The sequence below is a fragment of the Arvicola amphibius genome, chromosome 11 (assembly GCF_903992535.2).
Source record: "Arvicola amphibius chromosome 11, mArvAmp1.2, whole genome shotgun sequence".
NCBI lineage: Eukaryota > Metazoa > Chordata > Mammalia > Rodentia > Cricetidae > Arvicola > Arvicola amphibius.
The window spans coordinates 9,078,276-9,091,756 of NC_052057.2; the positions used below are offsets into that span (position 1 = coordinate 9,078,276).

Genomic DNA, 13,481 nt, shown 5'->3' on the forward strand with positions numbered 1-13,481 from the left:
CAAAAAGAAAAGATCAAAACAAAACAAAAAGTGTTGGTTGTCATTCATCACCAAATTTGTGATCATGAACTTGGATGGAAGGGCTTTTGTAAAGTGCCATTTTGGATTTTTAGTGATTTACTCCTTGTTTTCAAGGAAGTCCTTGTCTAATATAGAAAAACATGAGTCACATCAAATATTTTAGTAAGAGCCAATATAAAACATTTGCAATCAACATTTTGGATATGAATAATGTGTATTTGAGAAATAACAGTTTGGTTAATGAGTTTGTGTAAGGAAATATTTGAAGAATAAGTCAAAATCCTTGCTTCCACAAACATCATAGTTATAAAAGAAGGTAGAAGTAGAAAGTGTGGAAGGGATCTACTGTATGAGAGACTGGAAAGGAGATTTTACAGAGGCTGACCAGTAGAATTACAATGTTAGAAGAATGATTTGTGATGGTTTTTCTTTTCTTTTCTAACTGACCATTTGTTTCAAGCAGTAGGGTGTACACAGGTTGCTATGAAATAAAACAGTATTGAATAGACTTTGAACATGAATTTCCTATGTATATACTTCAATTTATTCATGTGACTAACAACTTATCGCCTGAACATTAGCCTGGAAATTAAAGGAAAGATAAACAAAAATACAAATAAGTGTTTTTTTTTTTTTTTTTCTACTTCCCGGTCACTTTGTGAGATGTTTTCACTATGTGTGCTTGCTGCTCTGGAGATCAGTGGGCACAGAGGTATAGACAGTCATAGAAGTATAGAAGCAGTAGATGGCTAGAAAATACCATAGAAGTTATATGAAGGGAGTTTGAATTAAAATGGAAACAGGAGAAATGTAAAGAACAGCACTGCCCACAAAATACAGCGAGGAAAGAAAGATGAAGTCAAATACACAGCAGATGGTATAGGCTTCATAGAGCAAGAGAGCTTAAAGGACGAAGGAAGAAAAGTCTGTGCATTTAGGATTTTTTTTTAAAATTTTAATATGATAGGTAAAGCCAAGTAAATGTACCCCTAAGAATTTACATAAATAAGAGAGATGTGAAGAATGGAATGCAAGGGAGGTCAGGGTTAGGTATTTATGGTAGCCCTCATAATATAATATTTACTCAGTATATTTTATGCCAGCCAGGAGCTTATCTTAGTTGACTTTTTATTTTACCAAGCACTTATATCTCTCTCAAGAGTCACTTTCTAATTGTGGTTTCACAGATGAAGTAATTTCGCATCAGAGAAGTACCCCGATTTGCTCAGTGTCAAGCACGATGACCCACAATTCTGAATGCATGATGTTAGTCTTGCTGCAAAATAATCTTCCGGTTTTCCAGTGAACATTGCCTGAAAGTAAAAGAAGGGCATGGGGCCAAAAACTTAGGGTTTCTTAAAAGGTTAAAAGCAAGGAAAACCTTTTTAGAACACGTGGGGATGCAAATGCCGTCCAATATGTTGGACCATAAAGAAATTCTACTGTAGAGCAACAACTCTCAGTGAGCTAATTTTGTTTCCCCGGAGATCTTTGGCAATGTCTGAAAACTTTTGCACTTGTTACTGTCAAGAGAAGCATTCTGTTGTATTTTGGCAAAGACGCATAATGGGCCAGGACCAAGTTTGCTGCTGAACTTGCTACAGCACACTGCGGATACTCCTGGTGTTAGCAGTGCTGAGGCCGTATAAATTAAAATTCTCATTCATTTAGCTCTCCCCGCAGTCATAGGTAAGGCAACCACTTTGATCCTCTGCTGTGCATTCATCAGACACTCATAACTTTTAGAGTTCTGAGCGAGGTGAGAGAAGTTATATGCAAACCTATTTTTGAATTGTTACAATGTCTATATATGTAAATGAGAATATTACAAGGCTGGGGTTTATTTATTGAGCCGCCATTAGATCATTGCAACCATATATTTCAAGTACTTTAAAAAAATGAAAGAATGGGAGATAATGCAGACAAATTACTGTAGTGAACATATGAGAAAGCACACTTAAAGATTCAGTGGGGTCAAGGAAGAATCAAGTAGTTGGGGGTTTGGTGGACTCAGGTTAGTCCGTTCTAGGCTAAGGAATGGGTAAACAAGTAAGGGAGAAGTTGACAGACAATGCTAATGACAGAAATACCAGTGGTTGGGCTGTAGTCTTTGAGGAGGTGGTTCATTAAAGACACCTTCATTGGGGAAGGGAGAACACATTTCCTCTGGCAAGCAAAACAGAAAAAAAGAAAATGTGTGAATAAACACAAATGCTATTGATTGGTTTGACAGATAATACAGGACTGTGGTACAGAAACCTGTAACGAGACGCCAACATTCTCATGGAGTTGAATGTGATAGCACCTGCTCAAGTGACAGACAGGAAAAAGGACAGCTATGCATTCTTGAGAGTGGAGGTGTGGAGTAGCATCTGTGGGAATCTTGACGAGGGCTCAGCAGTAAATGATTGAACTTACTGCTAAGAAGTCCTATGTGACCCGGGGGGTGGGGGTGAATTCAGCATGGGTTTGCAGGAAACCACATAGCATTTGTTTCATCACAATAGTAGGTAGAATGGGAGAGGGGAGAGTAGAAGGAAAAGGGATCTTACCACTGAGAACCTCTGTGTTTGGAATTTTGTAGGTATGGCCATTTAGAATGTTGTCAAGGTGCAGGTTTGGTCACAATGGCAAGGAGCTAGAGGCATTGAGATGTTCCCAGCTGCCAGACTGTTGTAGGATCTTCAGTCCTGGATGTCAGTGTTTAGCATGACTAACGGGCAATGGGGTAAAGAGGAAAATGGAGTAGATTTCTGAGGTGTAGGTGGAAGAGGACCCTGGGCATTGGTAAAGACAGTAAGTAGGAAGTGGTTATCAGGGGATGGGAATTTGCCGAGTGATGATTGTGGAACAAAACCTGGGTAAAAGATGCAGATTTTCCCCTCTCTATGCCAGTGAGTAACAGGGAGTGAAACAGTATCTAGTTGTCTGGGTAAGTGGCTCATTTTGGAGAATACTTACTTAGTGTGCAGTAAGTATTGGGGAATGGAACAAGTAGATCGGAGTTCAGGGTCGTCTTCAGCTACATGGTGAGTTGAAGATCGGTCTATCCAAAACAAAACAATAGGCACAACAAACCCAAACCCGCAAAAAGGAACGAGTTTCTGTAGACATTATTTTAGAGAGGTTTTGGCCCCCCAAATAGGCTTCAGTTAATATGAACGTTTGTGCTGAAATGCTTTTAGGAGAGATTAGTTAAGTGGATTTTTATACAGCATTTTATGGAACCCTAAGGAACTTGTGTTATATAGATAGGAAGCAGAGATGAAATATTTCAGGAGATGAAAATTATTGAAAATGTGGTCCTGGGGGCACTTTGGGCACAGGAAGGCACTGGTGGAAGGTTGCAGGCATTCGAGAGACCACTGACCAGAGCTTGGTCCACACCTGTTGCTCATATGTTAAAGATTACAGAGCCAATTAAACCACATAGAGAAGCTCTTGTTCAATACCTGCAGGCACAGCAAGAAGAGAGTGGCTTTAGCATAATAAATTATTGTTTCAGATCCTTAAGGTCATGTAAACCCGAGTGTGTGCGTTTGTATCCATTGGCTAACTCTACTTTATCACTCAATTATTTTTCAAACATAAAAATCATATTTAATGACAAAATTTAATTAGCTCGAAACTAGAAGCTAGCAGTTTGCTCACTCAAATATTTTTATGCATTTTAGATAATTTTAAGTAAATATGAATACATTTATAGGACAGAAAATATTACTCATAGCAATAAAAAGAAATTATAAAATTTCCCTAATAACTACTTTATTTTCCTGACATACCTACTTATAAGGAGCTCATAGCCAGGCTGATCACATTGCGATTCAGAATTCAGTTGTATCAGTAAGGCAATCATATTGGATAATTCAGTGAGGTTAAATTAGCTATAACTTGTATAACATCACCAACTTAAAAAATAAAAGTGTGATTCATATAAAGTTTAATTATTTCAATTCTATTTTCTTTTCTGCTGCATTTGGTACAGAAAACATCTGAACAGCTACTTCAAAGAATGTGAACAATAAGTGTATCCTTGGAGCAAAACCACAGAGAATAATTAGGCCTAAGTTTTCAAAGATGACTGCAGTTGGTACAGCCATAGATATAGAGACGGCCATTGTTCTCATATCTTCATGTACAAATTGGGCAATTGAGCATGCACATTGCAAATTGAAAGCTGGGCATGAATTGACAGTGCCTATGTAAATGCACACCATCCTCTGGGCTCACTGTGCACTTTAAAATGCTGGTTTTAATAAGAGCCAGGCGAATGTGTTCAATTGGCAGGTCTCTATCTCTGCCTACAATGTTAAGATCCAAAGGCTTCAAAGGATTGTTTATATTGAATTTCTCACTATTGGCTCTTATGTTCTCAAGCACTTTTTAGCAGTTATGTAGGGAAGTAACGAATCATAAATAATACATAGGACTGGTTAAGACCACAATGTTGAAATGTGGTTCTCCAAATTGTACAAATAAGATAATGCCATTGGCTTCTGCGGTTATGAGAACAGAGTGGTTCAGTCAGAATTCAGTGCAGCTTCAGTGTTTATACATACCTTCAGGAGGAAGAAGAGACTTCTAAACCTTCACAGTATGTGAATGCTAGTGTTTTCTTAAAATCAATTCATGATGACATAGAGTAGTTTTTGTTATGCTCCAATTATATTACATACTTGCATAGAAATGTGTTTTTGAAACTTTGCATAATAACGAAAATATTTCTGGTATGTTGTGTAAAAATTGGTCTATGACCTGGGTATGGTGGGTCATGCTTTTAATATCAGTGTTTAGGAGGACTATCAGAAGGATCATGGATTACAGGTTAGTCTGAGATACATAGTGAGATCCTGTATCAACAACAGAACACAACTTAAAATGATTTATATACCCAATATTTATTAAGTTTTTCTTTTAAGTGAAATTTAAAATTTACATATACAGTTAATTATCTTTTAGTTTCATAATATTCTCAAACAATATGTTTTTATGCGAAATGTACCCAGAGGGTAAAGCTATTTAACATTTTGTTAATATTATGCTTTCTTTGGGCAAGAGAATGTGTACCTGAAAAATAACATCTATTTCATTCATGCAGCTCTCTTCTGGAAATGTGAAATTAAAGATACTGAAGGAACAGATTCAAGGTAAGCATCTTTCTATATTATAGCCTAAAAGCAAAGCTCTTCATATATCATCTATAGAATATCATATATATGATATACTATAGGGTCTTCACATACATTGGGTGTAAATTTCAGTATTGTGTAGTGATGAATGTTTAGATCAAGGGTGTCTGAGCAAAGCAGGTAAAAGTGAATGCATGGTGTTGCCCTTACTTACGGGAGCGAGCAGACATTGCTATAGGTTCTACCATGAACTGACAGATCAGACCTTCCTCATCCAGTTATGGAGCTAATGCATCAGTGCCGTGTGGCTAATGCATCAGTGCCGTGTGACCATGTAGAAACGTTCATAGTTTCATTACATTGTTAATCTAAAACAACAGCAACAACAATAACAAAACAACCAAAAAAAAAAAAATCCACCATACTTTAAACTGATTATTTTAATTCTTTGTTTTCCTTCTAGCACCAGCGAAACAGCAAGTGAATTACAAAATGGCTCATTCTTTTGGAAGGGAAAAGCCCAAGACTAAAAAGAAAGTTTGTGGACAGTGTGAGAACAAAGCTGCTCTCCTTGTAAGTACACTACAACGCCAGCAGGACAGACCTACGAGGGCCCCTTAGACACCCTCTTCCCCTGGGTCTGCTTCCACAGCCCTATCCCTATAACAGCTCCCACATCATGACCAGGAGACTCAGTGTTAGCTGTGAGAGCTAAGCCCTATTGTATGCTTGTTTCTTACTAGATTCTATAACTTATTTATCTTCATCAATGTTTTGCCTCGCTGACTTTTTAACTTTTCTTTCCTTCTGTTTCTTACTCTCATGGCTTCTCATGTCTGGACGGCTGGTGATGGCTTGGCTTCTTGCCAGGATGCGTCTTTCTCTTTCTCCCTATTTTTTTTTCTCCTCCTTCTTCTCAAGCCTAGATTTCTCCTCCCACTTATTATCTCCACCCACCAACTCCATCTATCCCTTTTCTGCCTAAGTATTGACTACTCAGCTGTTTTAAACCAATCAGGTGCATTAGGCAGGCAAGGTGAAACAAATACAATGCAGATTTACATAATTAATCAAATGCAACATAACCAAATGTATATCATTACATACTTAGATAACCCGCAACATGTGATACTCCTTTTCATTACTGTTACTCTATGTTCTGGCAGATAAGTTTAACCTCTCTGAACATGATCCCCTCACTCTTTCTTGACGGCATCATTTACAATCAAGTCTGCCCTCTTTTCAATTAAGCCTAGCAACACACACAAGCAACAATATTTTCATAGCAAATGCAGTGTCCTGTCATAATTTTGAAAGGATGGACACCGCTGACACCATTCCCCATATGGTTCCTTTTAATAGTTTCATACTCTACCTGCTGTATCAAGATAGAAGTAAGCGGTTTGCACATCAGGTTTCACTGTGAAGGACATGACCGTAAGTAAATTACTGAGTCCTTCTGAAGATGATTTGTCACCTGTGACCTACGCCACAAAGCTAGCGATGGTTGTAATTTGATAAAGTGCTTGATGTTACATCTGACACATACAAGGGGACAATATTTAAAATGATTTTGTTGTTAGCTTGTCAGCTTATGACTTTATGCATTAAAAATATTAATAAAATCCAACACTTCCAATATTTTAAATGGCATTTCAGAGGCCTCAGGCAGTTTCTCTATGCTAAAAGTAGAGAGAAAAGTTACCTATTAATTTGGTACATGGGGATGATTTAATTAGAATGAAATGAGTTCTAAAAACTAATACAGCTGATCTGGAATTTGCCAAATCAACCAGATAGTTCTTAAAATTGCACCCGGGAGTTTTATCATTGAGGAAACTATGCAGCAAAATGGAATCCTTATCTATAGTTTAGTATGTTGCTGCCAGTTGCACAAACTGCCTAAAAAGATTTTCCAGTTGGCAGTCATTTTAACCCAATTTAAATCCAAATATGCTTGTATAACAAAATATGCGAGCTTACTTGGCAACTCTAGCTTTGATCTTCCAGTCTAGAAATATCTGTTTAGCCGCTTCATTAAACATCTGTTAATAAATACATGGTTATGAATTCCATGCTGAACCTGGTTTTTCAGCTCTCTGACTCATAGTATGTGGTAGAAACTGCCAAAGGTTTATGAAAAATTCAGAGAAATGTTAACAGGTATGTTCAAGAAAATTGGAATTTTGAAATGTATACTGTAATAATACTATCATATAGCTGTGTGAAATTATAACTTTTACATTTATTTCACACCTAAAATTGTATAATTAAGGACTTATTGTTATGACTTCTTGGAAAGACTTTGTAGAACTGTTGCTTTTTCTGCTTACAATAAAATTCCAGCTTTAAGTTTCCAATCATCTTTGAAAATGTATTGAATTAATAATAGGTCATGCAGTCATCTGACATTCGACTCATTAAAGATTTTGTTAGCTTTTAAAGAAAGGATTGTTTGTCACATCGCACTTGAGGATCTGCTTGAATGTACAAGCTAGTGGTGAAGCCACAGTGACATCCAGGTGGTTCGACCCGGAGCTCAAGATTTCAACCATGATAAACACCGATGTTTGCTCAGTCAACCACTGGCCATTGAAAGCAGTACGAATCATTTCTTGACACAGACCTTCTGACACTCTCTCTTCTCCTATATACTTCCTTCTTCATGTTTCCCGTTGTTTTCTCATCCTGGGCCAATCTTAAACACATCACACTGTGAAGGTGTTGAAGTAATGTTACAGCAACTTCATAATAGCGACTTCAATCCAAGTAAAGTTTTATTTCCTCTTCTCCTTACTTGCACTGGTTCCTAACAGCATCATGGGACAGGTATGTTGCATACCCAAACTTTCCACAGTTCAGTCAGTACATTTTCCTATTACCGGGAAGCCAGAAGATAAACCGACCTGTGACATTCTCAGTTGCCCAAAACACCACATCTTGTTTTCTCTTTCCTTTGCACACATGTCTGACAACATTCTCAAAGCTGTATTTTAAGAATCACCAAGAAAGGAATGCATTCATGGACACATGTGGAAAGCGTTGGAAGGGACATTATATATTGTTTTCAACTAGTGTGGATGTGCATAAACATAAAACATGTCATGAAATGAGAGTTTTAATGTAGAATATTTCCGCATTATTTCCACCAGGTCAAGGAGTTTGACCAGATGCTATTAGTTTTTTATGACTATTATAAAAAGGTGCATGTATATATGTATATAATGTGTATAGACAACATGACCACAGCTATATTTGTTCTCAGAGTAAATAGTTTCTCAGTGTTAAATTTTAGTATTTGAGCACTTTTTCATTCCAATGACATCTGTGTAGGAGAATAAATACAAAGCATATTAGCGTCTTCGTGCAAACCTGTTCTGCTAGTTGTGCTGTCTTTGTGTCCTATCATATACACACACGTGCGTATTTTTAAAGGTGTGCCTGGAATGTGGCGAGGACTATTGCTCAGGATGCTTTGCTAAAATGCACCAGAAGGGGGCACTCAAGTTCCACAGAACGACTCTTTTACAGGTAGGACTCTTTAAAAAAGAGTTTATTCCTAAAATGTTCCCTCACAAATGAATTTAAACATATTTTATTATCTACAATTCGGGACATTTCATATTAACTTCTGAAAATCCTGTTATGTATAGTCATGCTTGACTTGTATCTTAAAATTATTTCACTGAATGATAATCCAGATTCTATTTTACTGTGTAAACTTTTAAACACAGTCCCTCAAATACTTAGCTCGATTACAATCTTCAGATTATGCCTCTCTTGGTAAACATAAAATACTGAGATTAAACAACATTTTTATTTGTCAAAGTTTTAAATTAATGATTTTTTAAAGTATCATTTCTAGCTAGTCTGTGAACAGGAATTTGTTTTCTTGCGTGTTGTGTAAAAGCCATTCATCTTCATGAACTATATCATTTAGATAAGCTCATCTCTCAAGGGCACTCTTTTCTTTCCATATGCTGGAATATTTTATTTGTTCTGTTAAATCCATTGATTAGTTTGTAAAATGCCTCAGCTTTAGCCCTGATAAACGCCTCTAAAAGTTTCGCACTTAAAGAATAGATATAGTTAGTTAGAGACGACATTACACTAGTTACACTTCATGTTGCATTCATGCATACTACACTTAAATACTTTTATGTGCAAACCTGCTGGTAAGAACCCAGAAAGAATATGAGACTCTAAGACCTGACTTACAGTTAAAGATTTCAATAACCATAGGGAATGAAAATGAGATGATCAAATTTGTGTTTGATGACATCTTTGTGAGATTCGAATCTTTATATTTCCTTTCAACATAAATGTGTTTAACTCCTAAAGATGCTGACCCATAATGAAAAATACAAAGCACCTATAAATAAAAATACGAACCTTCTCTCTCTCTCTCTCTCTCTCTCTCTCTCTCTCTCTCTCTCTCTCTCTCTCTTTCTCTCTCTCTCTCTCTCTGCTCTTTGTGTGTGTTGTGTACACTAGGGGAAACTCATCATTCTTCACAAGCATAAACATTGTTTTTGCGTCTTTGTTTCTCCCTGGGACCCAACCTCACTGCTTAGGCTCTATTGCCTGGCCTCGAAGTTCTAGAGATCGATTTTCTTCACCTCACCTGTACAAAATTTACCAGTGCATTCCATCATGCCTGGAGTTTTATGTATGTGCTGGAGATTGAATTCAGGTCTATGGCTTCCAAGGCAAGAACACTATTCAATGAGCTACCTCCTCTTTCCCAGTTCATTACTTTTGAATTGACACACAGTTTTTGGAGCTCACAAACAGAAATGGCAGAGAAGGTGGGAAAATCCTACTTTTTTTTATCTTGGGATAATAAAACTGAACACAACTAGAAATAAAATTGATTTATAATAAGGAGTCTAAATTGTTAAGATGTAACTGCTACAGAATTCATCCTGCTGAAGGTAAATGTCCAACCACCTTGCTGTAAGTTCTTACTCGATAGTTACCAGTGGGTGGCTTATTCCCTCATCACGTGTTTTTAAACACCATTCGGTGAGTGGAAACTTTGTTGCTTTAGGAGGAAGATACAAAGGAGAGTGAACCTCAGCTTCTCCCTTTAACCTTAGTGTCTGAGTTTCTTGATGTATACAAATGGACTTCTCCTTTTCTTTGTCTTCTCTTCTCACTTCTCATCTGTCCCCCTCCCCCATTTCCCACAGATCCTCAACAGGACTTTGATATAATATGGATTTCTATAGATATGTGGATGTGAGTCAAATCATGTTTACCGAAATCTAGTTCGGGTAACTAGAGAGAAATTTATGAACACTGAGACTTTTTCTATTGCATATTTCTCTATTACAATCACTGAAAGGGATTCTATAACTTGATTGGATGAATTTGATCTTTTTTATATTAGAATCCTATGGAATTCCAAATGTTGAATTGATCAAGAAAGTACAAAAGCATTTACTATGTATATATTAACTATTACACTTTTAAAAACAAGAGTATACTTTATCTCCTCTGGACTCCATAGTGCCTTTGTAGAGAGTATTTATAGCAATCTGTAGGCTATTTTCTTCATTTTTATTGATATATAACTTACAGACACCAGTAGCATGTGTTCAAGCCCATTTGCTGTTCTGAGTCATGAGAAATACTACCCAAATCAAGTCCATGCACAATTCAATCAGTTCCTTCACTGTGTTTCTTTCCCTTTTCTTTTTGTGATAAAAGCCCAAACTACTGCTGGCATTGTGCTCTCTAGTTTTGATTGCAGAGAAGAAAATGTTGTCAAGTCACAAATAGTAAAATGATATTTAAGTTCCCTGGGGAGTTGAAATTGAAGAAGACACATTTGTCTCGAAAAGTTAGAATGGGTGAATTTCATGTTGTATAAAAGAAATAGAAGAGTATGAGAAGCCAACTCCTTGGAGGGGGTTGATGCACATAAACGTGCTGTTGAATGACTTCTGAGAACACACACATGGAGTTCATGGTTTACCATCCCTATTGCCTGCCAGTCTGTTGATGCTGGTGCTGACATGGGATGAGTCCGGGGAAGCCCACCAGTGGGCCTACCTTCTGACTGCCTGTCTTCCCTTCCTTCCTTCTTTCCTTCCTTCCTTCCTTCCTTCCTTCCTTCCTTCCTTCCTTCCTTCCTTCCTTCCTTTCTTCTTTCTCTCCCCGCCTGCTCTTCTCCCCTGGAGTTTCCTGTGCATTCCCACTTCCCCCCATTTTTCTTTTTTCTCTTTTCTTTTACATTTACTTCTAAGACATTACCTAGTTTTACTTAAGAAAATCCCTACAATACTAAAATCAAGCTTTTTGTTACCATTTTCTTGCTGACTAACACATTTAAAAACAATTTCTATTTTATGTATGATTGATGTTTGGCAGTGATTGAAAGATCTCAGGTTTCCATGCCTCTTCAAGCCCTGTTACACACTCAATCATGTACGGAGTAAAGTATAAAGGCACAGAAACAACTGCAGACTATAAAAGTTTATTTTTTTAATTAGGAAAATTGTCAAGACTGAGACTAGAGGATTTTCTTTCTATAAGAAAAAATAAGGTCTTAATATATCAAGCATTTGTATTTCTTTTTAACAAAGTACGCTCAGACACAGGAGAACGCTAATCAGAAGAATAGAAGGCTGTAGAAAACACAAGAAAGGCATTCTACTGTGAAGTAAGACATGCACAGGGGAGGCTGTATTAACTAAATCATTAACTGATAGATTATAGTAAGTATCTTTTCTTAATTGGAATGGAGATTCTCTTAACTGCAAAGTTGAAACCTCAGAAGCGGGGAGGTTATGAACAAGAGAAGAGACCATCCAGGCAGAATTTTATTCTGTCTTGAATGAGGCTGTTTATCTCCTTGGGAAGGTGTGTTATATAAGCATGGGTGTAATTAGGAATATATGTTTGTATGAATAAACTTACTGGGGATAATTTGCTGAGCGTATGAATCTCAGTACTAGAATACAATTTATACTTACTAACTTCATTATATTTTAAATTATATATTTAATTTGGCGATGTCGATTACCAGGTTTTAGACTCACATTGTTAGTGTCCCATTAATGTTTAAGATGCTATATTTTGACGTCATGATTAGTCATTTTGGAGAATGGTCTTATGAAGGCCATTTGCCATTCACAAACATATTATACGTATGCTGGGCATGCCCCCAGATTCTCTTATTTGCTACTTAGGTGCTCCGTTTTCTGACTGCTGGAACATGGCTGCAGATGGGGCATCACAGACCGCCTCCAGAGTTTATCTTGTCTATAGCATCTACCACTTCTAACACTGTTTCTAAGGGGTGGCCTGGTTTGTGTGTACTCTGCTAATATTACAAGACCCCACAGACTGGATTAAACATTTGTTCAGACCACAGTTTTGGAGGCCGGAAGGCCCACACTTGTGGGGGGAGGGGGTTGCCTGCACTTGAAAAGGAGGGCCTTGTGGCACGCAAGAACTGCAGAGGTTTCCGGGCGGTGGTGGCACAGCCGGGCGGTGGTGGCGCATGCCTTTAATCCCAGCACTCGGGAGGCAGAGGCAGGCGGATCTCTGTGAGTTCGAGACCAGCCTGGTCTACAAGAGCTAGTTCCAGGACAGGCTCCAAAGCCACAGAGAAACCCTGTCTCGAAAAAGCCAAAAAAAAAAAAAAAAAAAAAAAAAAAAAAAAAAAAAAAAACTGCAGAGGTTTCAGATTGTACAGACCATTGCAGGGGTACAGGGACAGAAATCAACTTCCAAGATAAACTTGGATGCTTGATTTAATTAGTTATAATCACATGGAAAGATCTCATACCTCCACATCTGAAAATGGGGTTTATATTTCAATGAATTCTGGAAAGAGACCTGCAGATCATAGCATAACCCCACCCACCAAATGTTCAAACATTCTCCTTGTTTCAATTTAGTCCCATCTGGAGGCCATCACACCTCGCGCCCGCCATTTTTTCTTCTTACCAAATGCTCCTCCTAAGAATTAAGTGGGAGGTAAATTAGCACTGATTTGCACAAGCAGGAATGAGCAGCTCGGAGCCAGAAGAGGTTGCGGCTCTCTTCATCTTTCCCCAGTCTGTATTATGTATTATTATATTAGTAAGTGTATTATTTTCCACGATACATTTTGTTCTCTCAGGCCGCTCCCTTTTTATAGCTGGCACTGAGCTTTTTTCTTACCCTGCTTTTCTTTCTTCTCTTGCTTAGAGTTGGTGTTTTCTGAGCAATCTAGAAAAACACTGGAAGACACATCTTAAAATTATTTCTGAGGAGAGCTTGATTCGTGACAGTGTAGAATTCAGAGTAAACTCATAGCTCGTTATTGGCTTTGTTTTC

General features: G+C 37.5%; 1 protein-coding gene across 1 annotated transcript in view; it reads left to right on the forward strand.

The window, feature by feature from the left end:
- Zbbx (zinc finger B-box domain containing) overlaps positions 1-13,481 on the forward strand; it is a 72,059-nt gene that overhangs the window by 3,224 nt on the left and 55,354 nt on the right. Inside the window, exons 3-5 of the mRNA XM_038347939.1 lie at positions 5,120-5,168; positions 5,614-5,723; positions 8,586-8,681. Of these exons, the coding sequence (XP_038203867.1) occupies positions 5,120-5,168; positions 5,614-5,723; positions 8,586-8,681 (255 nt within the window). The remainder of the gene's footprint in view (positions 1-5,119; positions 5,169-5,613; positions 5,724-8,585; positions 8,682-13,481) is intronic.